This window comes from Poecilia formosa, unplaced genomic scaffold, assembly GCF_000485575.1.
Source record: "Poecilia formosa unplaced genomic scaffold, Poecilia_formosa-5.1.2 Scaffold180, whole genome shotgun sequence".
Lineage (NCBI taxonomy): Eukaryota > Metazoa > Chordata > Actinopteri > Cyprinodontiformes > Poeciliidae > Poecilia > Poecilia formosa.
The window spans coordinates 781,638-809,070 of NW_006800119.1; the positions used below are offsets into that span (position 1 = coordinate 781,638).

Here is a 27,433-nt window from a genome sequence, read left to right on the forward strand (position 1 = left end):
GTCTATTTACATCGCAGGGAGTTGCTACTGCATGTCGGTGAGGCGTTTCGTACATTGATGGGATTTTCTTCAGGCTGGTCAATCCTACATCTTATTCGTTTGAAATTTAAATTGGTCTGTCCTGATATAGTGTGAAGAGAGGAAGAAATTGAGTTGTTAAAAGTGCTCTCATCTTGTTTTAATACCGTACACGGGGCTTACAGTTTGTCTCCAAAAGAAGGGGCGGAAAACCTGATTCAGTCATGTTGCAACACTGCTGTGAAAATGATTAGCATACCCCACAAAATGACAGCTTGAGCTGTGCATCTGGGAAGCAGCGATTGGTGCCAGGAAGTCCTTATTGATACACCAGTGACCTCTAATGGAGAACTGGGAAATCTGTTGCCTGCTGTAGTGTAACACCAGGCACACAGACGCAGGAGAAGAAATTAGAGTGTGAGAAGACAACGTAGCTAGTTTGTTGAAATTCCCAGACAGAACTCAACAACACGACAGCCAACCTATAAACAAATAAATATTTTATTACACTATTTCAAAGACAGAAATATCAACAGACTACCTTGCTCATCTTTTGTTTACACGGAAAAAAAGACAGAAAATGTAAGAATGCATTTAATGTGACGCTATTGTAAAAGTGTACCACGTAGTAAAATAATATTTTACTCGCCGTTGTGTGGAATAACTGACACTACAGTTGTCATATTTACACAAATAACAGGAAAACAGCAAAGTAAAAAAGATTCCCATACTATTTGCTTAGCACTAACAAGAACTTTTATTTGAAGTTTTGTAAAAAAAAAAAAAAACATGGCTAAGAGCGCCTAACCTTTAAAAAAAGCCATCAAGCTAACCATTAGCTAGCTAAGTAAGATGCAGTCTGATTTTGAAGGCCAGTGTGATGCTACAAGTCTTCACTGTGCTAAAAAAAAATGTTGGCAAACTAACATATTTTTTCTTTGTTGGTATATTGACACTACATACTGTAATGTGTTAAACTTGTACTGTATAACTACACTATTGTGCTGTTTAGCAACATTAAAACAGTGCTAGTCGGCTAGTTAGATAGCCAGCTAGTTAACGGGTGAGTAACAAACAGCACAAGAAGTCAGAACATTTGTGTTTGGTTAATTATGTCCCCCTAAAGCTTATTAGTGATCAATTCTATATATTGGAAAACCTCTATGCCAATACTAAACAGTTTTTGGCAGAGGTTGTTTGTTATGGTGTGGGTCAGCTTCCCCCTCGCTGAAATTTATCATTGAAGGAAAACTCACTTTTGATAGATACTAAAATATGAGATTCTGCAAACAGTGGAAATCACACATTTCCATTGTTCCATTGTTTCCAATTCTGCCCTGCATTATATCAGAACAGATAGGTCTGATCAGAAACTATTTCCAGAATTTGGATCAGGAGAGGATGGAATGGAATCCATATGGCAATAAAAAGTTTGTTGAATTGTCTTATCTTCTTAAGAAAATGTGACTGAAATAATATTTAAGAGAAACAACTGATGGGTAAAAATCCACAAGATTTTTTTGTTGTTTCGATTTCCAGAATAAAATAATAAAGGTAAAAAAATAGCATGAAATCATGAAATCAAGGCCTTCAAAAGTTCTTTATACGTCTTTGAGTTAAAGCAAAAGGAAGCATTACACTGAATTCATGTTCTAATTTCCTAAGTTGTTAAGCTATAAATGCTTAACAGGTCCAACTCAATCAATTATGAAATCACAGAAATCTTCATTTATTTCAGTAATTTAAATTCAAAGAGGAAACTCAGATATCCTCACATACAGAGTGATCGGTTTCAACCATTCAGTTCTAGGGTTGCACCAATTGCAGTTTTCTAATCGATCACCAATCTTTTGAAAGCCTGACCTGCCAATTCTGATTTTGGCCAATACCGATTGTTTTTTTTTGTTTGTTTGTTTGTTTGAAAAGTTGCTGAATATGCTGGCAGAGGCAAATGGGACAGTAGCTGATTTTCAGCCCTCTGTGGAGGTAGATATGATCCGTTTCACATGTAAGTATCGGCTGATCTCCAAAATTTAAGGAAATTGGTGCGATTTACCAGCCGGCTAATTTCTCTGGGCATACCTATGTCATTCTTTTCGTTTTGATAATTATCAACCATTAAGAGAAATAAATGCTTGAAATATATACACGGGAGTGAAATGAGTTTCAGTTTTTGTGTTGAATTATTTAAATAGAATTTTTGTTATTTTCATTTTTTTAAATGAAATTCTGACTTATGGAGGTGCCACTGTATGAAAAATACACAAAGGATGATACTTTGACCCACAGAGGCAGCTTTGAGACGTGACTAATGTTCCTATGTTATTAAATAGAAAAACTAACAGCTTTTGGTGTTGTTCAGGTAACCTGCAGTCTCTTATCACATTCATGTCCTCAGAGAGTAAGAAGGTACTTTGTTTTTTCTGCTTTGACATAAAACACACAAATGTGTCAGAGGAGAGTGTTCTTTTGTTTGTTTGTTTGTTTGTTTGTTTGTTTTCTGCATCAGGAAGAGTCCGAGTCTGAGCCGGAGTCTTCGACGTCCGTGGAGTCGTACTCGTCGGGGGAGTCTGTGAGAGCGGGGTACGGCTGTGGCTGGTCCAGGTTCACATAGGTGATGTTCAGGCTGATGTAATGCTCTCCCTCCAGGCTCGACAGGATGGTGGAGACGGCCAAAACCAGAGTGGCAAAGCTGGGCCTGAGCTCCGGATCAGGATCCCAGCATTGGAGCATGATGCGATATCTGGAGAAAAAAAAAAAGAAAAGAGGACAGAGTGTAGATCAGGGGTGTCCAAAGGTGTGGCCCAGGCGCTATTAGCAGCCAGAGGAGGGGTTTTGTGAGGCCTCTGACTGCAGTTCAGGAATAGTCAGGGCAACCCGGTGCATCCCAAGTTGCCCCATTTAGTCCGCTTCAATCAAAATCCAGTTCATTTGTCTAGAAAGTCCAGTTTGTTTGGGGATCTGTGAATGCGCAATTGAACTCAAATACGAACCAAAAAAAAGCAAACTCTAGTCTGGATAAGAACTTAGGTCTGGGTTTAATAAAGTGAATTCTGGCGCGGTTGGAATGCATGTAAATGCTAGCGCTCCAAAAGCAGGAAGCTAACTGTAGTCATAAATTTATTAACGGATTAGTGTAATTTTGTGAGAATGTTTGTTGAAGGAGTGTGTGACAAAACCTGGGTGGAAAATACATGTGAAACGACTGTTAGCTTTACCTCTCAACCTGGTCATTAAGGTTGCTAGGAACAGCGTTTAGTGCAAAAAAATTGTATCATTAAACCTGCTAAAACAAAGAAGTGTGTCACTGAGTTTGTTTTCAAAGTGCGTCGTACACATTAACTCCCCAACATTTCATAACCATGTTAGAACAAGAGTAGTGGACAATTTACCACTACTGGGTTACCATTTGAACAGCTTGTTTCCGCTGGTTGGACTTTGTGTCCAGATCTCCGGCGCTACACTTGTATGGGGGGCTTACTTTATTTCCTATTGGGATTCCACAGTGCTAGCGGCTAATTGCTATCATTCGTGTTACTCACAGTGGGTCAGGGCAGTACTGTGGCTGGGGAAGCCTCCTGCCTTTCAGTAAGTAATGCGTTATGTCATAAGGGTCCACCTCTGGGTAGGGGCTCGCTCCTCTGGTCAGCATTTCCCACATCAGAACACCAAAGGACCACTGCAGGAAAGAACAGGGGGGAGCAAACAGTCAGACACATGCAGAGTCCCACATGGAGGTTCTGGCAAAAGTATCCACACACAGTTAATTCACAAGATTGAACTGAATTCAGAACTTCAGTGATCAAAGTTCTGGAGAAACTTTCAGGCAGGGTTAGATCATAAAACAATATCCTAAGTTTTGAATGAGAAATAATGGGAAAAGATGGACATAAATATTTTTTGTTCCACTTCACAAACATGGATGATTCTGTGGTGGTTTACCACATATTATCATCCCAAAAATAAACACTGCAGTTTGTGATTGCTACTGAGGATGATATATCGGTATTAACATCGACATCGGCCGAAATTCAGAATTTTTTAACAAATCAATCCATAAACAATTAAATAAATAAAGGAGCGACATGAATGACCAATGTTTATCTCCATCTTGTTATCCTTTGTTTCTAGAGATGGTTTGTCGTGTGGTTTTTGTTTGGTCATGTGACGCTGATGCAGCAAAGGATTGTGGGAAATTTAACTGAAGCAGAAAAACATTGTCAGCAATGTGGTTATTTTTTTTCAAGATGTCAAAAGGATAGTGAAATATGTATATTATTGGTAAGTATTGGTTAATAACAATGTTAATATAGGATATCGATATCAGCCCAAATTCCCATATTGGTGCATTCCTAATGGTAGCAACACAAAATATAAAAAAAAATTGGTTATGAATACTTTTGCAAGATATGTCAAATCTAGAATAAACATATTTAACTCTTCGGTGTCATCCTCTTTAATCCCACGTACCACGTCTGACTTGGTGGTGAACTTCTGCGTCTGCAAACTCTCAATGGCCATCCACTTGACGGGCAGCTTAGCCTTCCTGTGATCCTGTACGCTGTAGTATTCCTTATCAAAAACGTCTCTAGCCATGCCAAAGTCCGCCACCTTCACCGTGTACGACTCGTCCAACCTGAAGGCAGAACAGTGAGCTTATCATTTCTTGATTCACTGATTTTAGCAAGAGGTCTAATAGCACTGACTGATGTTAATTCCTTACATGCAGTTGCGCGCAGCGAGATCTCTGTGGACAAACTTCTTGGTTGCCAAATACTCCATCCCCTTGGCGACCTGCAGCCCGAATCCGATGAGATCCTTTACAGTTGGGTTCTAAAAAGAAAAAGAAAAAAATAATCAACAAAACAAATATGTTATTCATTGGTTAGCAGATAGCTGCATGAAAACAGACTAATTCAATCAAATAATGCAGCCATTTCCCTGCTGCTTGAGTTCATTTTAAGATTCATTTTAGTTGCTTTTAAAAGTCTAAAGCTCAATACATAAAAAATAATTGTTCTTTGATATTTGACTTCGTTTTTGTATTTTTTTCCAACCTTTGACACACTAAGATTTTTTTGCTCTTTTCTGTTGTAGTGTTTTATTAATCTTTTTTTCTTGTCTTTCCATATTTTGAATGTTTATTAATTTTATCTGTACTGCAGTTGCTGTTGTTTTTTGTTTTAATGCTTGATCATTAAAGTAGCAGCAGTACAATCACACCCTCTTCTCGCAGCGTATGAAGTGCCGCAGGTCTCCGTGTTTCATATACGGAAGCACCACCAGAGGGAGCCCTTCCTGTGGCAGGAAGATGCCCAGCAGAGACAGGACGTTGGTGTGGTGGAAACCCTTCATTATGATGCCCTCTTTCAGGAACTGCTCCACCTCTTCCACATCCGTTATTCCTGGAAAGTTGATAGACTGAAAAATATATATATATCTAACACATTATAGACTCTTAGACAATTTGTTCCACAGGATTGACTTTCTAGTTCTCTTGTTAAATCGACGGCAGACTTTACTATTCAAAGACTTGACAGCGCAGTGAGTTTCTCTGTTGCTGGAGTCTGATAAGTAACCATGATAGACAGTTCCAAAATGGCCTGCAGGGAAAACCACAAACAGAATGAGAAATGCTGACTTTTTTTTTTGTACCCCTTTGACGTTCATTTTGATGTGGTTCTTCTCACCCTTCCCGATGATGCGGTGGTGCTGCACTATCAGCATCTCAGCAGGAATGAGAACGTCCTTCACCTCCTCCAGCAGCTCCGGTCTGAAGCTGGAGATGGAGATCTTCTCTGTCTGCATGAGAGGGGTGAGGGTTGGATCTCTGTTGCAGGCGGAGTAGGCCAGACCCCGAAACACCACGGGCCCAATCAAAGGGGTGGGGGGGCTCAGGGAAACGACTGGTAGAAGCACAGATACAGAGGAGTGTCACTGCTGTATCACTGCGGTTCTGGATGTGTAGATTATTACTGCAAAATTATTAAAACCCCTTCAACTTTTACACAAACTTTAATGTAGTTGACTGGGATTATGAGTCAGTGCTTTACAACGTGTGTCAAGCTGAAGGTCTGGGGGCCAAATTGCTTTTTATGTGGCCCTCTAGACTTTAGAGAGCTTTCACTTCAAAAAGACAAAATCTTACCAAGTATTTTTGGTCTAGTTTCTAGTGGAAAATATCTTAGTGGACTTGAAATAACTAACTTACAAGTAACTTTTTAGCAAGAAATAAGAGCTGGTTTTAATAAGAGCTGGTTTTAAGAGCTGGTTTTAAGTCAATAATTTCAGAACTAGTTCCATTGGCAGGTTATTTCACTTATAACTTGGGTAAAAGGTCTTGTTATAAATAAAATAATCAGCCAGTGGTACTCGTACTTTTTTCATAAATATTAAAGAATTACTTACTTAAAACAAGTTCGTAGTAATATAACTTTTTTCTCGTAATGTTATGACTTTATATATGTAATTTTATTTTATTTTGTTTCTTCTTGTTGGCAAAAGTCCAAGGGGTGTGAATATGTTTCTAAAGTTACCTCTCCTGTAGTCTCCCGTGGGAGTCAGTTCCACAGTGTTGGTCACAGAGCGAGTGGCAGAGTGGGACAACCGGGCTTCTATCATTGAGGCTGAAAGACATTTCACAAAGCTTTTGTTGTTGTTTTGTTTTTAATCATCAACCCCTCCCAAAAAAAAAGTAAAGCGCATGGACATCCGGTCAAAAACTTGCGTTGTTCTAGTTGAAAGACTTTTGTTACCCATTCAAGACTCAATCCATACCTAGCGACAGTTTTATAAACAACTCTGATCAAGGTCCACACAAGAAAGAGAGAGAGAGAGAGAGAGAGAGAGGGAGAAAAAGAGAAAGAGAGAAGGACCTACCTTTCTTTTTCTTTCTCAAATGTTTCATCACAACAAAGGCCAGCACGGCCCCGGCCACCAGAGCCGCCAGGATTCCCAGAACTATCCCCACCATGTAGTGGTTGTTGACCCTCACCACCGTGCCAACATTATGAACCTGGCCGTTGATGGAGATCTGGAGTGCAGACAACACACACGCGCGCGCACACACACACACACACACACACACACACACACACACACACACACACTGCAAGTATTATTATTTTTGCACTATCTCCTTTTTGATGCTAAGCACTACCTTGCAGTCCTCCAAGTGTTTAAAGCAAAGTTGTGTTTCCTGAAGCCTAAAATGCTTGACCTGAAAAATGAGAAGTTCTGTGGTGTAATTTGACACCATTGTTTTTGCATTTACAGGGGAGAAAATATCAGTCATGATTAAAAGAAAGTATACTCTCAATCAGTTCTAGGGCTTAACAAAAAAAAATCAAAGATCAAAAGCCTAGTGTAAAACATTTGGGTAAATTTTCCACTGAGATATAATGTACACCTAAATCAAGAAAACTGTGGCGTGACTTGATTAACATTTTTTAATGAGTACCAGAAACATGCAAATACAAAGATTCCAGCTGGAACCTTTTGGATATAGTCTGACTAGCTCTGAACTTCAACTAAATCTATTGTATGACTAAAAAAGTCTAGCTAAATATTTTATCAGCCACTGCCCTCTTGTTCCCTCTGTCACGCTTAAACCTGAGTCAAAGGTCAACTAAAAGAGTGTTCAATGTGTGCCTGAACAGATCCTCTTCACAACGTGATCCTTTTCCATAAAAACACAACCTGACCAACCTTCACTGGAAGTCCCTCTCTGGGAATGGTGATGTTTTTAGGGATCCTGCAGGTTATCTCATTATCCAGGACTTTGGCATCGCAGTCGACATCGGCCACCGTCATGACGATGGTCATGCAGGAACTCACCAGGTTCAGCTTCTTATGCTGAGAACAACAAGTCTAATGAAGAACTTAAAACGATACTGTATACTCACCGGCCACTTTATCAGATACACAAGTTCAATCACTCAATAACGCGAGTAGGGAAGTAGCAAATCACATGGCAGCATTCGGATACGCCTGGGTATTTAGATATGACAAAGACTTCTGTCTGAAGGTCAAACTGAGCATTAAAATGGGGAAGAACGAGGATTTAAGTGACACCATCTTTCAGGATTATAGAGAATGGTCTGAAAATGAGACAATCTGCAGAGACTGGATCTCTTCAGTGAAAGAAGTCCCAGACACAGCAGTTTAATGGGATTAGAATCCAGCAGAATTACATAGGAGGGCAATGGCCATGTTAGCAAAGAACTGAAGGCTGTAAGGAAAGGTATGATTTTCCTCACAAAAATTGGACAATAACTGATTAGAAAAATGTTGCCTGGTCCAATGAGTCTCGATCTTAGCTGCCATTTTTTCCCAGGGCTGGGTCAGAAAGATGGTGTAATGGAGTGGAAGATGCTGTTTTGGTGAAACTCTTCGCAGCAACTAAACATTTAAACACCACAGCCTGTCGCTGCCGATATTCGTCCCTTTGTGACGACAATGTACCCGTGTTCTGACGGACACCTCCAGCTGAAAAAAATACAAACCCACAACTCAGTACTAGTGAGGTGTACCTAATGAAGTGGCCGCTAAGCATTTAATTCCAATAGAATATTGTCAGAGTAATTATAAATAAGCTAATCACTTACATGAAGGGACACTTCATCAAACCCAGGATACAAACTGAGCACATGTCCCTCTGTTTCAAAAGGAATGGGTTCTCCGTAGGGGTGATAGGAGAACTCTTTGTTCCAAAGTCCCACGGCGCCGTCCATGTCAAAAGACAGCAGGCCCTCCTCGCTCTCATCCCTCTGGAACGCCGGAGTGACGCATTCCATCCGGGTGGGCAGGGACTTCCCAAAGCACTCCTAGAGCCAAACACCGGGGCGAAACTTTAGCTCTCAGCACACGGTCAAAATCAATAACCCAAAAGGACATTTTTTAGGGTCACATGCCCCTTAAAAAACACAGTCAAAACGTACCGTTGTAACAGCTCTGAGGTGGCTCTCGTTGGGCTTAAAGCGGATTAAGGTGCGGTAAACCGAGTCGAGGTTCTCCCCTTCGATCACGATCTTTGAACCTCTACGTTCAGAGAGAATAACAAAGACGTTTGCGTTTTCATTCCAAGATTGTCAAATCATGTTAAATTCAACATCTTCCACGGTTTGACGTCCTTTTATGTTCCAGATAGAATTAGGTGCTTGGGCTGAGGTCTCTGTGTGGCCAACCTGTGAAAGCTGCAGTCGGGCAGCACGTTCGTGATCTTTGGCGTTTCCTTGTAGTAAAACACCTTTGTGTTGGGGACTTGAGATTTGTCGATGAAAACGCTCAGCGGGACATCCCTCACCTCCGAGATGGCCTGGGACAAGCAGATGATGGACGAAACATTGGCTACCAATTTGGACCTGAAGAAACAAAAATGTGAATTAAACTGAAATGCTCTCCAACGTTTCCCAGTTTTCCCATTAGGTGAAGGTTACAGTAAAATGAGCTGAATTATTCCACTGCTTCAGTCAGCGGATTACTAACTAGTAAAGCACGTTTGAACAAGTTTGACTGTTGGGTCACAGCAATAAAATGTATGAACAAATATCATGTCTTTTAATCATCCAGCAATTCAATGCCTTAAAGGAATAATTCATAAATTCATAAATGAGGCTCTGTCTGAAGGTTATAAGCAGCTAATATCTTTTCTGCAGTAGATAACTCTTGGTGTCCTAGTATAAACCCAGGCTGAGGCTGGTAAGAGGGGCCAAGACTAAAACATGCTTTTCATAGCCTTTAAACAACTCACAACTTAAAAAATTCAATGGGTATTTATGGAAAATACCTACAAAAGTTTGCATTGGGTGGGTATGTACATACAAACTAAAGATTATTTACTGAGAAAATGGACGTGGGAGGCTGCGCACCACCAATGATCTTCCTGAGTGAAATATATACTGAGAAGGAAACATGTAAAGCATCTCCAGTCAGAGAAACTATCCAAATACATATTCTGTTCTTGGTACGCATTTCACACTGGAAGGTCACTGATGGCGAACTACCACCAGGTTCAACTCTGACTAGATTTTCTGTGGGAACAGCAGCGCTAATGCAAACATGGAAATGGTTTGAAGGCCCTTAAAACAGAATTTCAACAAATCAGTGTTCAGTTTTTGGCACTTTAGTTGTTTGAAGATGCTATAAGTCTGTCTTCTCAGATTAGATGTTAGCTTTAGCCTCTAGGACCAAATAATCTGGATAAACAGTAAGTGAAGCCATAAAAAGAGTTATTGAAATTTCCAGTAACTTGTTCAACGCAAAGATGAAAATGGTTTGGAGGTCATTAAGAAAGCATTTGCCCACACTAGTGTGTAGTTCTTGTCACTGGAGTTGCTATAAGATGGTAGAGGCCTGTTTGGTTGTGGCCCCCGTGGGAACAGACATAACCTTAAGCCTCTGGAACCAACTTATCTCAATGTTTTTTGAGATTTAGAAATATCCAAATCCACTGTTCACCTTCTCATATGGCAGGGTACTTCATTCAAAGTGACTCTTCTGTTCTTTCCAGCATCTAAGTGGAACCCAGTGATGGTGATGAGCGTTCCTCCGACACGCGGTCCGTAGTTGGGCTGGATTTCTGTGATGTTTGGAACCTACAGGGAAAGTGACTCTGTTTTGGTTAAAAAGTTACTTAAAGCAACTTTATTTACAAATTAGTCACTATGAACAGGTAATTTTCCGGGTCTGACAGAAGGGTGAGCATAGTTACCACAAACGTGAACCCTGGTGCCTCAGCCTTGCCATCAATGGAGTAGCGGCCCTCCACCTTGCCCTCATGCACGTCCACTGTAATGTTGACCGGCTTGAATGGCTCAGAGGTCCCAGAGCGAATCTTACACACTAAACTGACAGAAGCAAATGACAGACAAACATCAGCGAGTCATCAGCAAACAACCTGCATCTGATTTTAACAACAATATCCTGTTTTTTTTTTTAAATGGTTAAAGTTTCTCTTTACATAGAAACATTAAATTTTTTGTGAGGACAATATAATTCTACAAAATTTTAGGGGTGACAAATTAACAAAACAAACTATGATAATGGTCAAGATTAAAAAATAAAATTGTAAGCTGCCATGTTGATTTTTTTGGTAACCTTATGAGGATGATCAAGGACAATAACATGTCAAAAGAGGTGCACAGCGTCCTTGTAGTGTATTTGTTTTGAACAGGAAAACACAAAACTGTTTTGTTTCTACAATAACAAGTGGAGTGGGAATCGGACTGCAGGTGGAATTTTTGGGGGGGAGTTAGGGAGAAGGGGCGGACATCTTTGGGAATGTAGCTCTGGAGTGAGGGACAAGTTTTGTGTAAAGTTATCCAAACTTATAAAAATTCCTAGCGGTACAATTTCAATTCAGTGTGTACCTCCTCAATTCAAACATCCTCTGAAAGCCTTTGTAGTTCATAAATTGTAATTCTTCAACAGCTTCCAATAGTTTTTTTTTTTTTTATCATATTCACTCATTGATGCCTAAATTAATTTTACTTTTTCATGTTGTTGCTTCAGAGCTCTTCGTACTCAGCAGCTATGTTTCCCCGGTCTCTTTAATGACCGTCCTTTCACAGTGATGGTGGGCACAATTGCTCCATTTTCTCACAATCTGCCGAGTTTCTCTTTATATATGACATTAACATGCATTGTCCTAATTTAAATAAATAAATTAGGGAATGAAAAAATGAGATTTGTCTGAGTAAGAGTAAAAGTGAGAGGGATGCTGGAGACATGAGAGCTGGCAAACCTACGAGAACCTAAACGTTTCTTTTTTCTGTCTAGAGAAAATTTTATTTTAATGTTTTGTATTCTTCCAGAGCGCATTGACTATTAAACAAAGAACGACAACAGTTAACCCTTCAAGTTCACTCACTGCGTGTTGTTGCTTTTGAGTGGAATCACAGTGCAGGCGGTCTGTCCCAGTCGGACCTGGTGGGTCCTGGAGGTGATAGCGGGTCGAAGCGGCGACTGAAACTCCCATCCACACACCATAAGCTCCGTTTGTCCATCAGGGGGAGCAGTCCTTGGAAAAAACTGCATAAGCAGAAGGAGGAAATTACAGACTTCAATATACAAAGTCAACACCTTATGGTGTTAAAAAGAGACACCTGTGTCTTTGATCGCAGCGCAAACCTTACCCCACTGATCCCGGGTGGACAGGATTCATTCCTCCAGCGGCTGTGGCACTCGCTCTTCCATGAACACACTCCAGAGCACCAACCGCAGCCCATGAACTTCGGGGCCGTCAGGCACGTGACGCAGGTCATGAAGTGCTGGCAGCCGGGGCCCCTCTGGGGCACCTGAATCATCTGAACAGTGAAATCAGTCGACTCATTCAAAGACCACTTTATTCTGCAACAGTTCATTCAGCACTTCAGACACAGATTTTCTACTTGAGCTTGTCTAAAAATAATAGAAGAGAGTAGATACACAGCAAATAGACTCACACAAAGATAGAATATAAAATACGTACAAAAAGCTGAATAAAGAACAAAAATACTGTACAGTAAGGGAAACATTTCAAAAGTCAAGTACTTATAAAAAACACTACTACAACTTATAATAGTGAGAGTGAGGAAGCGGTTGCATGTTTTTGTTAACTTGCAATCAGATTGAAATAATTTTGCAACCATGATCCCCAAGAATTGACGTTCTGATTACTATATGTGTGAAACATTGTGTTTTAAACACATTTGAATTGAAATATTTAACTACTTTAGTTAAATTCAAATGCATTACTTAGTCATAGATAAGAAGAGGAAGAAAAAATGAGATGTCAACAAAATAGTTTTCTAAAAGGAAGCTGTTAAATGTTGATAACCGGCGCTCCTTTGCATAGTTTTGGTAGTAACGTCTTGAAAAAGACCAACTTGTTTTCAGGATACCTTTAATATTGTAACAAAGCCTTTCTGTTGTTAAGAGTGCTAAGTTTGACAAATGCAGTAACTGATCCTGTATCTAACATCCATCTACACAGACTCTGCTTTCTCAAAACATTCAGGCATGGACTGAAATAAAACCTTACAGGAATGTCTTTAAACCGCTGGAGAAAAGATTTACACCTTCTACCTGAGAGCTCAACTAAAAATGTGACGTAATATCAGCTGATTACAATATTTGACCAGAGAAATGCGCCGTTTTACCGTACCTTGTCTCCAACTACAAATAGTAGATACTCCGAGGAGTAAACAGCAGCAATAGAAGACACCCTCTGACTCTCCACCAAGGAGTAGTTGGCAAAGATGTCTGGGCTGGATCTTGTCAACACAAGCTGCACACACAGACATAGCATAGCATGTGCTAAGACATTCAAAAATATATATATATAAGTTATTTTTTATGGGTGAATATATTGATCATCCAACCATCCATCACTGATACCTATCACTGGGCAATAGACAGGTCACCAGTGAGAATACTGTTGATTGTCTCTACTCCTGATGCTGCACTAAACTTGTTAATGAAATTTTATTCTTCTTGTGAAAAACACAAGAACCAAGTTTTTTAAATGATTTTTTTTTTCAGATTAGATCAAGATAAAAAGCACAACATAAGGTCTAATTAATCATAGGAATGCACCAATCCACTTTTTTCACTTTCGATACCGATGCTGATATCTGAGGTTTTGCATCGGATCATATCGGCGGATACATTATTTTTTATCGATATGAGCCGAAATAATGGCGCTGAATTGACTTAAGACGTTTCTTTTTTTTTTAAACAAAGACATAAATGTAGTGAATGACACATTTACTTAATAACTCTGCACCAGTACTGACACTTCAATACACCAATAGCTTGACAAGCTTGGACAAAAATGTAAAAACAACAACAGTGCAATTAGTCGAACATCCATCCATCCGTTTTCTTTACACCCTTGTCCCTTAGTGGGGTCGGCAGGAGTGCTGGTGCTTATCTCCAGCTAACATTCCGGGTGAGAGGGGGGTGCATCCTGGACAGGTTGCTAGTCTGTCGCAGGGCAACACAGAGACACACAGGACCAACAACCATGCACACACACCTAGAGAGAATTTGGAGAGGCCAATTAACCTGACAGTCATGTTTTTGGACTGTGGGAAGAAACCAGAGTATCCCCATGCATAGGGAGAACATGCAAACTCTATGCCAGGGCTGGGAATCAAACCCAGAACCTTCTTGCTGCAAGGCAACAGCTCTACCAACTGCACCACTGTGCAGCCCAGGAGTCAAACAACCAATAGAAAAGAAAAAAAAAGAAAGAAAGAAACTGACAAAAATAATAGGTTGACTCTCTTGGCAAAAAATATGATGTCGAATCAGTGCATCTCTAGTCAGTTGTGGACTGCATTATTCTAAGCTAATGATTACAGATTCTTTTAAAGACAGTTTGTGAAGCCTTTACTCTATTTGCGGAAAAAAAATCCTAGCTTGGTTTTCCAGAATCTAGTACTAAAATCACAATGTATTGCACCATCTCACGAGGTGAATATACTGTAACCCAACACCCCCTTGCAATTTGCAAAGCATCGTTATTTATTTGTTTTTTTTTTGGGGGGGGTTTTTTTGCAACAACTCGACATACCTGAAGCAGACGTCCAGTTGAGGTGCCAATGTGAGCAACGGTTTTGTTCTCTATGGTCGTCACCAGGAGAGAGGTGAGCAGGACATTGGTCATCTTCCTGTTGAAGAGGTCCACTCTGTAGTACGGCTTTGACACCATGGTGGGATGGTCGTTGCACGTGGCGTTGTTCTCCATGCTCTGACGCCACCACCAGGGGGAGCAAACAGAGAGGAAACAGTGACCAGAAAAGTAGGCAGTCTTTACGTTCTAACACTGAAATGCTGATGATGTCTACAAACTTCAAAAACACGTCCACCTCCCCGCTACTGAAAGAACAAGTCTGCTTTTACTGGAGTTGCTGCTTTCAGGGTCAGATATTACCAAACGTCATTCAACAGCTAGACAAACAAACCCATCTGCTCCTAAAGACTGCGTGTTAATACTTACAGGCAAATGTTTATAGGCAATTTAACTACAAATCAGCAATCATTTTTATGTTAGCTTGACAAAAACAATATGAGCCTGACAACTGGGCATGTCAGGTTAAAGCCAGCGTCATAAAAATGATACATTATCCACCTTCAAGATTTGATCTTTACAAGCTGACACATGTGCCCAGGCTCACATGGAGACGTGGGGCAAGGTGTGCTCGTCACCACGACGACCATGAGAAAAAGACCCGGCACACCAGACGCACAAGGTGATAATGTGATTAAGTAACAAGCCGTGATAGATGATCAGATGATGCATCGCCGACAGAGAGATTGCCTTGCAGATAGCAACAGAGCACAAGTTAGATCTAAGCTTGACTAAAAGCAGCTTACTAAAGGAACAAATGTTTGTTTATTGCAAAAAAAAAAGGCCAAAAAGGTCAAAATTAATGACTATAAATGACATGAACTTTGGTTTTAGTAATCTCCATGAAGAATTATGTTCCAATATTCTGATTACCTTAATGTTATCGATCAATGGAGCAATGGGAGTACGAGGGCTTCTATTGGGAAATGGTTTGTTTGTTTCCTCTACTGGTTGCAGTGGGAACACTGGCAAGCAAAGGACACCATAAAGAGACTTCAGAGATGGGTCTTCTCACATCAGGAGAACATCTTAGGCTCTTTACCATTTGTGTTTCTGTCCAGTCTCTGTGGCCATCGCTGATAACACATGTATCTTAATGTATGTGCTTAAAAAGTTAGAAAGAGTGGATCACAATATGTCCAAAGACAAAGTGTCAGACCTAAAGAAACAGCCTACAACAAATTAAATTACAGTGCCTCATTGTTTAGATGCTCATTTTCAGTGCTAGTTTAATTCTGCTGTCTGTGTTGTTTTTTATGTATATAGCTAAAGTGGGATTGATGGAGGCTATGTTATAACTGGTTCTTTGCTAGCATTTCTGCTATGTGTAAATGCGACAGCGAGACAGCTCCTACTTTCAGTTTATGAGTTTATGTTCAATAGATCTATGTTAAGTGACTTAGCAAATACACAAAAGGTTCCTCCTTAACCAGTGGACCAAAACAAAAATGTAATTACTTTGTTTGGACTAAAACTAACTCTGGACACAATCCTCATGGTGAAATGTGTTTTTAATTAAGGACGGGCATTTATTGTGGAGCTTTGGAGAAAAATGTCCTTAATGTGTTCATTATTTTTTATTTATTGTAAAAACGATACAATTAAGGTCTGAAAAGCCTCAAAAACATAAGGGCAATATTTATGAGACTGCTATGAATTTGAACATACATTTTTTATCACTACTTTTATTGTTATCATAATAAATACCAAATAATGTGATAAAAAAAAAAACTCCAGACCAAATTCCACCTGAAAATTTGTCCAAAAACAAAAATCAACAAAAACATTTCAGTCTCAGATAATATTTTCTACTCTTCTTTATTAGCACAGGTGGTTTGGACTTTTGAGTGCATTAAAGAGGGTTGGACAACACATGTGGCTGGATAAGAAATATTTAGAGTAGAGGAAGCCTGAGGAAAGGAGATTTCATTCTAATTTTAATAAAAGACAGACTATCAGAAACATTACAAACACTGTTTAGTTGTAACATAACTGCATAACTTCAAAACAAACCACTATGAACAATAAAACTTAGTTGTGAAGTTACTATGGATCTTGTGTTTAAATCACTAACTAAAATGAAGTAACATCCAAACTATTAAATATTGTTGCAAAAGTTTCAGACATAAAATTTCCCATGAATTCTCCAAGACAGCTGTTTACATGGGACTTAATGGAAAAGGTTTTCTCACCACAATCCCCACGTTACCAGTCCTCCTCCCTACTGGTAGCACTGGTGCCAAAGCAGAGAAAGCATGTATGCTATGGGAAATATGCATGAGAATTGGGAAAATAAGCAGCCTTTTTCTAAGCTTTCCCCTGGAGATTTAACACACCATATGCTGTGAGACGATAATATCCTAAAAATATGCAATTTTCTGTACATCATGCAACTGTTTTATAAAACAATAGTAATAATAATAACATTGAACAGGAAGTGAGATGTTTTCCCTAAGAACTTTTTCATGTCATTTTTTTAACCAAAAAGAAATCTGTAACCCAGATTTCCTCTCCTCCTGCTCAAGAAAACTAGAGATAGATAAAATAGATAAGACAGATAGACAGACAGACAGATAACATCACTATAAATTTTTCATAACTGAAAAATTTATAGTGATGAAAAGAAGTTGGATTTATCGTTGTCTTTATAAATTCCAAGTAATGATGTTAAAATAAAACAAAAACTGACTGCCTGTCCAGAAATGTTATTTTTACCATTTGTCCCACAAGAGCATCAATAAATATCATCCATCCATCCATCCATCCATCCATCCATCCATCCATCCATCCATCCATTTTCTTTACACCCTTGTCCCTTAATGTCCCACTTGAGCTACCAAAGTAAAATTATGTTGCGACATGTTGTTTCTACACTTCTTCACAAATGCAAATTATGTCACCCTGGATTAAAATAACCAACTTTTCCATCTTAATTGTTTCTGGATTTGATCTTAAACAATTTGTTTTTATAGACTTTTCTCAAACATGGTGCTTCCAAGGAATTGCTGGTTTTATTTAAAGACTTCTCTAATGAACAGGGCTTTTTCTTTGCGTTCATCTAACTCGATCCATGTCAGGTTGTTCACGTTAGAAATTTAAGACATGACTCATGGCTTTGCTTTCTTTCATGAGGCATATTAAGATTAGTTTTCTACAGCTGTGCTGCACCTGCCTTAACATGTGAAGAGATAATTCTTATACTTTTTTTTTCAGTCAGAAATACTTCTTTTGGCTAAAATAATCATATATCGCTCCACTCGTTTCAACCAGTCCTAAGCTGTTAAAACATGCCAAAGATACTTTAAAATTTCACATGCAGTGATAATTCTTCATCCAGCGACTGTACCTGAACAGTAATTAAGGAAATGTATTCCTGTAAATACAATCTTATCAATTACCTGATCTCATTCTCATCTTATCATATTCTCTCGTTCCAGCACAATTCAGATCAGTCACACGTAATAAAACAATCATGAGTCCCAAATCAAGTCCAATGAATGAAGCAAACATTGTATCTGTATGCATGCAATTTAGTGTCTAAGTTATGAGTGCAAATTATGTTCACATCTGCTTTTTCATTAAGCCTAAGTTTATGCATTAACATTTAAACGTTATCTTTTTCAGAACCTGTCATGAAGAGCTGCTAATGAAGAGCTGCTAATTACTCATACAATTACCTTTCAAACATTATTGTGGTTCTTCAAAATGAAAGGACTTGCAGTTTGACTGATTTTGAAATTCAGCCTTAACTGTTGTTTATACCTTTTGACGTAAAGGTAAAACAAAAAATCTGATAGGGAAGAGTCATTCATTCATTTTCTATACCCAACTGTTCTTACGTTGTTGCGTGCGTGCGTGCGTGCGTGCGTGCGTGCGTGCGTGCGTGCGTGCGTGCGTGCGTGCGTGTGTGTGTGTGTGTGTGTGTATGTGATGTATGTGAGTGTGTGAGTGCACGTTTGTGTGCGTGTGTGAGTGTGTACATGTGCGTTTGCGGTCATTGTTCAAGAAGCGGGTCACACCCTGAGGATGTCGCCAGTTTTTTGACATGACAATAAGGAAAACAGGAAATAGTTTCATGAACACCTGTTAGTTCAAATTTAAACATTTCCCACTCCTTCACTGTAAAGTGCACAAAACAAAAATATTTCTACATATTCCAATTTGCCAAATTATTTTTAAAAAAATGGTCTAAATCTGCATTTATGTTTTCTTATTAAGTCTAAATAGCAAAAATATCCCAGGGTACTTCACCAATTACAGACAGAGGCACAATGTTACGAGTGATTAAGAGAGAAAGTTGAATTTCTTAACAAATCAATTTTATTTTGAAAAGCGTCTTAACAACAAAACGAAAAGTCACTCGCCTAAGGGTAAGTTTAGTCTATTTTATCGTAAGAGTTATTTATTTATTACAGATTTAGTTTGAGAAACATCTGTGGTTGTTATTATAAAACCACAGCTAACATGGGCATGTCGTTATAAATCATTAAAACTCCACATCACATAGATGCCAGTCTGTTGCAGGGCAACATAGAAAGAAAGGAAGAAAGCAGAAAGACTGGGAATTGAACCCAGAACCTTCTTGCTGCAAGGCAACAGCTCTACCAACTGTGCAGCCCTGGTTTGAACTTATATAGTGCTTTTCCAGTCATTTTGACCATTAAAGTGCTTTACACTAGAGTCACATTCACCCATTCTCACTCACAAACACACAGATCAGTAGGTCGTGTTAAGTTAAGTGCCTTGCTCAGTGGCACATCAGTGTGTGGCAGGTGGAAGTTGGAATCAAACCTACAATCTTTCAATCACAAGATGACTACTCTACTCACAGAGCCACAGTCACTCCAATAATCAAACATGAGAAAAGATAGAGTGGTAAATTAGTGTTTTTCATGAAAACATGGGACATAGTGTTGTAAAGTCCAATAACACATTTAGTTAATGTCATGAGAAATTATTATTATAAAAATAAAGTTATTTTGTGCAATGAGTTCACCAGAGGGCACACTGACAGCGTAAATACTTTACAGTCCTGTGAGTCCGATATACAATTTTCTACTGAACTATAATCTTTGACTAAAATAAGGACAATTATTATAAATTAACAGGATTATTACATTGCCTAGGAAAATATGTCCTCTTATAACAAGTAGCATTTTAATTAATATAAATAAAAACTTTATATTTTTACTTTCTCCCTTGATTGACTAAGTTAAAGGTTGTGAATGAGACCTGAGTTCCTGACAACAACTCTAAGTCAAGCTACCATCTCTGCAGTCCATAAATGGAACTGCGGACCTTTCCATTACATCAAGTATCACATCAGTGAAGTGGATTTGTTCTGTTGTTGTTGTGAACCAATAGACTCACCTCATGTGGACAGCTTTCACACGGCTGGAAGTGGCAAAGCCCTCTGGAGAGTTGCTCTGGTCCAGACTGACAGCAATCATCAACGCCGTCAACGATCGCCTTGTTCACGCTGTCCATAGGAAAGGCGCACAAAGCCGAGTCATTCTCCGTCACCCCATTGTCATCAGTCACAGCAAACACCCCATAGAGGATGTCGTCCTCCTCCTCCGCCCCCAGTTCCTCCGCCAGTTCCCTGCCGGCCTTGCCGAAGTAGGCCGCCTGGACCACGTTGTACACAACGTCCTTGTAGGGCTCGCGAACGTTCCTCCTCCTACGCTTAGGCTCAAAGCGACACTCCAGGATCAGTTCGCGATACCTCTTCACCTCCCACTCGCTCCGTGGCAGACGTCCCAGGCGAGTCTGAAACGGAGATGACTCCTGATCTGGGCTCTCTCTTTGGACCGAGAGGAAGTAGACAAACTCCTGAGTGAAGAAGCTGTAGACATAGTCAATGTGGTAAGTCCTCCGGAGGGTGGGCAGGACAGTAAGGCCTCGCACATCACTATAGAAACCATCCTCTGTGGCCAGTGGTCTGCGGACTGATATCGACTTCCTTCCATAACGCTGGGTAACGCTATCATTGACAGAGGCAGCAACGAAAAAGTAGACTGCCTGGCCCTCCTCTACCATTGACATTTTGGTACCAAGAGGGCTCGCCACGCAGTCTGGACAATAAGCAGCAGAGTTTGCACTCTTCCTGAACAGACACTTAGAGCGAGAAGGTAGTTCTCCGTTTGAGTTCAGCTGATGAAAATAGCAAACACCATACTGAGAGCTTCCACAGGAATATAAATACATAAAAGGAGTGTCCAACACCAACACTTGATTGTCCGTATCCTCCAGAAAGTTGTAATCCTTATCGATATCGCATAAGTTGCATATGCGACACTCTGGGCTTCCAACCGGCCCAGTGCGGAGCTCCCAGGCCTTTTCCAGACTCCTGTTGACGGCTTCGATGACATTCTGCGAGGCCACGTAGACTTCCTGGTAAATTGAGTTGTTCACTATGTTCTGAATGGGTCCCTGTGCCTGAAAGAAGGGCATGGTGTAAACGACGGAGAAGTTGACCGGGCTGGGGGTCTGTGAGGGACAGTTGGCCAAGGCAAAGGCCAGCAGAGTCTGGAGCCGGATGCATGTCCCCCACACTGTGGTCCAGTGGACCATCGCCACTCCCAGGTTCAGAGGGGGAACAACACACAAATGATGTAGGACTACCTCCACGCCTGGTGATACAACAAAAACATCCTTAGCTCCAGCTAATAACACCTAAAAAGAGAAGGAGAAAAAAATGTAGTTCAATTGTTAAAGGCATTAGTTTAATTTAGGAAATGTGAGATCATTCTGTTCCTGTAGGCCTGGTTTAGTAATTCTTGCAGCTTATTTTTTACACATCATCTGGCAGGTGTTAAGTGTTCCACAGTTTTTTAAAGATTTATCAGAAATTTGAAGTGGGTGTGGTTACTATACCAACAAAAGCAGCAGTGGGCAGTCCCTATGAGGACTTCTCAAGAGTTCTGCACTGGAGTTGTTGTAAAGTATGAAATATCCTGACCAGTTTTTGCTGCCTTGAGTAAACAGTCAAATTTCTTTGTAATTGAACATGATGCACTAGCCTGTACTCAAGGTGGCAAGAACAAGAACAATTGTTTTTTGGGGTTTTTTTGCATTTGGAAAGAATTGTTTATTTTCCTCTGTTCATCTGCAGTTTATTCCAAGTTGACATTGCTGACCATCCTGCAAGATAAACAGAAGCTAAATCACTGTTCTAGTATGTAAAGATAAAAGTTATAGTCCTAGAACTTATAATCATATTATTCATATTCATTTCTTCATTCTATTATAAATGGGACCATAAGCATCAACACTCTGATGGAGACTGATGATAAAAGCATCTGTAGTCATAAAGAGAAGAATGCCCTGTGAATCACCACAACACTTAGTAGAAATGTTTATGTAATCAAACAGGGAGCTTCGCCAAACGCGACTAAATCTGTTTCTATTGTGACATCCTGTTTTCAGGATGTCACAATAGAATGAGTGCTTTGCAAAAGTATCCATACCCCTTCGATAATTCCACATTTTGGCAGATTACGACAAACTTTAAAGCATGCTGCTGGAATTTTATATGACAGTCCAGCATGAAAGAGTTCATTAATGATAAGTGGAAGAAAAGTGATGCATGGTTTTCAAGCAGATTATTTCTCTTATAACAGGGAAAATGACTTGTTATAAGTGAAATAATCTGCCAGTGGAACTAGAAGCTTTTTTAAATCAATATTAAGGAATTATTAACTTAAAACAAGCTCCTCTAACTTGTAAGCTAGTTTTGTCTTATTTCAAGTGTACTTAGATATTTGCACTAGAAACTAGGGGAAAAATACTTGGTGAAATTTTGTGATTTTGCAGTGTGTTCAGTTTGACTGATCTTGTTTTGAAAAGAAGAATTTAATTCTGTAGATGTGCAAAACTCTTAAAAACATAACCAACAAACAACAAAACAAAAAAAATGCAACTATAACTGCATTAAAAGACGCTTCTGCAAAATATTGACCCCACTCAACAGGTCTTTGGTTTGTAATTCTGCACTGCTTTGTGTTTTCCCGTGTCTATTTTTGTCAGTCCAAAAATGGAAATTCTCCAAATTAGTTGTTTTATGCAAGAGAGCAGAGAGCAGGTTAATCACTGCTGCTGAACTCGAACCCACCGAATCCAAATGTTTCCGTTGGCTCTCTCTGACCGATCTCTGCACAACAACCAACCACGACCCTTCCCTTCATTCTGCACAGACGTCGTCACGTGGATCATTAACTCGACACATTACAGTAGAGTTGCATTCAAGAAATCTGGCCTCTCTAGTTTGCATTCCTGTCACAACCTCTACGTGCCTCGCGGAGGGGAAAGATGTGCGTGAACTCATGACGAGGAGACACAATGTACCTCCTGAAAACTCCCAGGCGAAGAAAGTACTTTTCCGCTCCTGTCACTGAAGGTAATCAGCTCAGAGCGTTTTGTTTAGAAGTAAACAAACTTTATTCAGGCCATAAAAAGGAGATTTTACTCCAGAAAAAAAAAAAGAAAAACACTCGTTCTCTACTAAGCAGCCAGACGGAGCAGTTTGCCGAACGAGAACGTCCTTGCATCAATAATTCATAGGATGCCGCTTATGTCGTGTTACATTTTAACATTTTCATCTCCATGTGAACCTGAGGTTAAGGTGTGAGGACATGGGTGTACATAGTAATGGCACTGATTGACTTTCTGTCTGACTCACACAGTGAATAAAGTGGGGGAAATGGTTGCAAACCGGTTTCAGCTCATTGTGCTATTTACAGCGCGGCTCTGCAGACTGTTTTTTTTTTTTTGAGACCGTTATATTCCCTCGCTCAATTGACTCGGCCTCAAGGACGTGACCCGTGGGTCGAGAACGAACTGTCCACCGTGATATTCCACAGTTTCTTCCGATTAATGGCACTCAGGCGAACGAGGAAACAAAAAAGGAAGGATGTCAAGAATCAAAACAGAGATTTCCACTGGGATTAACGGAGATGAGCTGTGATTAAAACTGTGTCACATTCATATGACACAGTTTCAAGATCCAGTGTTAAATGTTCATTAGATTTGAGAGTTTATTGATCTCTATATTACTTGAAAATGGTCTCAAAACACCAATATTATCATTTATTGCAATAACTTCTGGGACAATTTATCATCCAGCAAAATTAGTCATAGTTACAGGCCTGTTCCATAAATCAATTCAAGATTAACACCAAAATTCAGATCAAGACACAAAGTTCTTCTGCTGAAAATATGTAAAATTAGGCGTCATTAGTGCTGCTCTGCCTTGTTTATATTGCAGGTCAAGCCAGATATTAAAATAAACTTTGTAAAAAGGCACGTTTCTCACTACTAAGAATACAAAAGTTATTTTTATAAACTGATTTCAAAGTTAAAGTTATTTTTTGTTTAACTTTGATCAAACTTCAAAGGTTTACTCGCATTCCTTTTACTATTTGCTACTATTGTCTTTCAGCTGTATGACTTAGGTCAGATGTTTCGGGTTTCCTTGCAGAAGGTCATCACATGGTTTGCTGGAATGTTGGCCCATTCCTCCTAAAAAACTGGTGTAACCGCGTCAGGTCTGGAAACCGCATCAATCACACAGATCACCTCTGGCCCTGAAATTAAAGTTTTATCAGGATGTGTTGTCATTAAACCACTTTAGAACTAATTAGATTGCATTCTGAGGGTTATGGTCCATTTGGAAGATCCATTTGTCCCCAAGCTTTGCCTTCATGATTAATGTCTTGAGATGTTGCCTCGACATTTCCATACAGATGTGCACTTCACATCTATTTTGCGAAGTGCACTAATCTCTCTTGCAGCAAAACAGTCCCGCAACATGGTGTTGCCACCACCGTGCTTCACTTTAAGGATGGTGTTCTCAGGATAGCAAGCTACCCACTCCAAATCAGGAGTCTACGACCTCACCAAAGCACCACTTTTACGCCTCACTAAAGCTGAATAAAACTTGTTTAGAGCCACAAATGCTACATGACCTTTTGAACAATGACAACATAATCTTTGTTGCATATCTACTGTAGAAAATGTGATGTCATTTTTAAAGATCGGCCATTTCACTCCTATTTCTAGCTTTTAATATAAAGAAAAAGTTGAAAGTTTGGCAAAAAAAACAAAAAAAAAACAGATACATTTCTCCTGTTAACATTTGATGAAATTTATTTCAAAAAGTAAATCTGAAAAACATCACTGGTACTTTTATTATCATTGTGCGGTGGAAATTCTGAGTAATTGTTCCTTCAAAATACAGAGAAACAGCTAAAGACCTGCATTTGATATTGAATTTTATTTAAAAACATGAATTGTTCCTTTATCATTATTAGCCACAGTTATTAGGAGCTATTATGGAAAGTCCAAACAGCCACTTGCAGTTCTGTAAATCCCAGCTCCAAATGGGACATTATGTTGGCCAAGCAGCTGCAGTGTTGTTCACTGTAATCTCTTTCTCTTCACCAATAGCTTTGTCGCTATTAGAATAACGGTTTCTTCCTCTATGAATAACATTCAGGCATATGGAAATTGTGCCCAAGGTTGAATATTTCTCTTTTTTATATCTTGATTTACTTATTTTTTTGGTCATGATGAAGCAGTGTGTTTGAGATACTGCGTTACAAAAATCCACCAGTCGTCCTCCGTTTACCTCGAATGTTGTTAATGAACGCATCAGACGCTTACAAAGCTGAGTCATCTTCATCTGAGCTTTCCAACATTGCCTAAAGGCATAATGACTTTAGTGTAAATAAATGTCTGAGTTTAAAAAAAAAACAAAACAAACAAAAAAACGCAATAAAAAACTTAACAACCAGTTATCCTAAAAGATCTAAAGCAGGAAAGGTTTAGTGTGATTTCAAGGGATTGTGAGGAAAAATATCTTTCTGCAAATTTAACTTCAATATTTGGCTTTCTTGTGATAAGGTTTAAGAAAGTTATGATTCATAAACTGTTTTCCAACTTTCTGGTGAGCTCAGCACTCAGCGGTCTGAAAGATGTCTATCGGGAAAGAACAATTAGATGAAATGTTTCAAAATATCCACCCCCACCCCCACCCAACCCCCCGCCCAAAAAAAAGCTGAATAAATAATGATGTAGATTCCAAATATGCTCTCAGCAAACTCCTGCATTAATTATTCAATAATTTTATTAAAATCTATGTATTATCATAAATAACATCAATAAAATGTTATTTAGAAAATTATTAGAACTGCAGCAGTAATGTATATCTATAATATTTTTGCAGGAGAAATGATTGTTGTTTTTGTTTTTAATAACATAAGATCGATTTTAACTTATGGTTTTTTTACTTCTAAATACATACCAGACAGACACAAGTATTTTTCCTCAAGATTATCATAACATGTAGAAAACTGTTACAAATTAAATAGGGCTTTAAACTAAATGTTCTCATTGTTATGGTCGCCACTGTTTCTTAATCCAACATTCTACCTTAAGCGCACTTGATCCACGCCAACGGATCCTGGCTGCTGTCCACAGACAGGCTGCAAACATCTAAGCTTGAAATCCTAAACCAGGGCAACACCTTATTCTGGGAATTATTTGTGAGTCAGTGATGTGTGAGGTATGCTGCTGCTGCTGCTGCTGCTGCTTAACCCACTCAGTTGCTATCGAATTGATGCGGAGAGATACCAGTAGAATGAAGAATAAGTAGAAAACACAGAGACAAACAATGCTTTTCATCTCAGCAGCAGCTGTCAGTAATATGTTTACAGCAAAATAAAGAGTTTTAATTTCTTATTTTGTTATTAATTTGTTGTACAACACGAAAATGTTTGACATTATGAATTAGCTAAGTACGCGTACCTGCGCAGGTTGGTCCGTATCCTCCAACAACTTTGGATCCTCCGTCCCTGGCTGACAGCGCGCGCCGGGTTCTCATCCGGTCGGGAGGAAAATCACCGCCCTCGTGGGTTGTTGCTTCTCACGTCAAACTTCAAAACCAGCGAAGCTTCATGTGTAAACTCCTGGTGTCGATGGAAAGCTCCTCAGCCGTTCATCCAGCTCGCGCTCCTCCCCTCCTCTTTGCCCCCCCGGACTGACACCGACTGCGAATCCAAACCTGGATTTTTCCTCCTTCCGCCGTCTGCGCGCGAGACCCAGGGGCGCCGCCACGGGGTGGGCCGGGAAGGGGGCCACCGTGTTAAATGATTTGTTAATGTAACAAATATTACATAAATGTCTCAGTTAATGTACATCCACTCAGTACCTGCTTGTTGCTTCTGCTTGAATTACAACATTAATGCAGCAGGACTGTAAACAGCCTGGGGTTCTGCAGAGGCTTTAAAGAAGACTAACTTTCAGTTTGTTGTTTGCTCATTTTTCTCCTGTTTAGGTCAGAGGAATTAAACCATAAAGAAACGTCATGGCATTTAAGCCAGGTATTTTAAAAATATTATTATTATTTCCTTGATCTAATCCCATTGGGATCCATATCTCATTTGCACGAGGGACCTGGGTATAAAATCTGCAACACACAACAACCTGCTAATGCAAAAGTAAAACAAATTAAACCATATACACAAGTTTAAAGCAAATTACAAAACTGTTTAAAAGAAATAAGATGGATTAATAGAACAACATCATTGCTTTTGACAATATGGCAAGCTCTGGAGTAAAATGAAACCAGAAACCTTGATAAAGCTCACCAGGAAAAAAGCATGTAGTGCATTGACATTTATTAAAGTTCGATTCTCCACTCCTGGTAGCTTGATTATTTTTTTTCTTAATGAAGCGCTGATCATATGTTTTTATGTGAAAAGGGACTTGGGGCATCTTAGTCCAAATAAAATGCACCCAGTT

At 39.5% G+C, this 27,433-nt stretch overlaps 1 protein-coding gene across 2 annotated transcripts; it reads right to left on the reverse strand.

Moving 5' to 3' along the window:
- Positions 1-501: 501 nt before the first annotated feature.
- Positions 502-26,969, reverse strand: mst1rb (macrophage stimulating 1 receptor b). Of its 2 annotated transcripts, none has more exons than XM_016678309.1 (21): positions 26,438-26,969; positions 20,003-21,264; positions 14,576-14,752; positions 13,163-13,285; positions 12,153-12,323; positions 11,888-12,048; positions 10,730-10,865; positions 10,477-10,613; positions 9,204-9,380; positions 8,958-9,057; positions 8,625-8,843; positions 7,726-7,872; positions 6,898-7,051; positions 6,555-6,644; positions 5,709-5,924; positions 5,541-5,621; positions 5,242-5,423; positions 4,742-4,851; positions 4,489-4,654; positions 3,561-3,697; positions 502-2,761 (listed from the first exon to the last, which is right to left on the reverse strand). In XM_016678309.1, the coding sequence occupies exons 1-21, from the start codon at positions 26,511-26,513 to the stop codon at positions 2,524-2,526; spliced, it is 4,260 nt and encodes a 1,419-aa protein (XP_016533795.1). In that variant the 5' UTR covers positions 26,514-26,969; the 3' UTR covers positions 502-2,523. The 2 variants fall into 2 exon arrangements, with proteins under 2 accessions (XP_016533795.1, XP_007565671.1); XM_007565609.2 differs by having other exon boundaries at positions 20,003-21,307; positions 26,438-26,524.
- Between the last annotated feature and the right edge of the window lie 464 nt (positions 26,970-27,433).

Excerpts from the sequence above, each read along its gene's own strand:
- mst1rb (XM_016678309.1), bottom strand. The coding sequence starts at position 26,513 with ATGAGAACCCGGCGCGCGCTGTCAGCCAGGGACGGAGGATCCAAAGTT. Across the intron at positions 7,873-8,624 it reads TTGATGAAGTGTCCCTTCAT|CATAAGAAGCTGAACCTGGT; the intron begins GTAAGTGATTAG and ends TGTTGTTCTCAG. Across the intron at positions 7,052-7,725 it reads GAGAGGGACTTCCAGTGAAG|ATCTCCATCAACGGCCAGGT; the intron begins GTTGGTCAGGTT and ends TCTGCACTCCAG.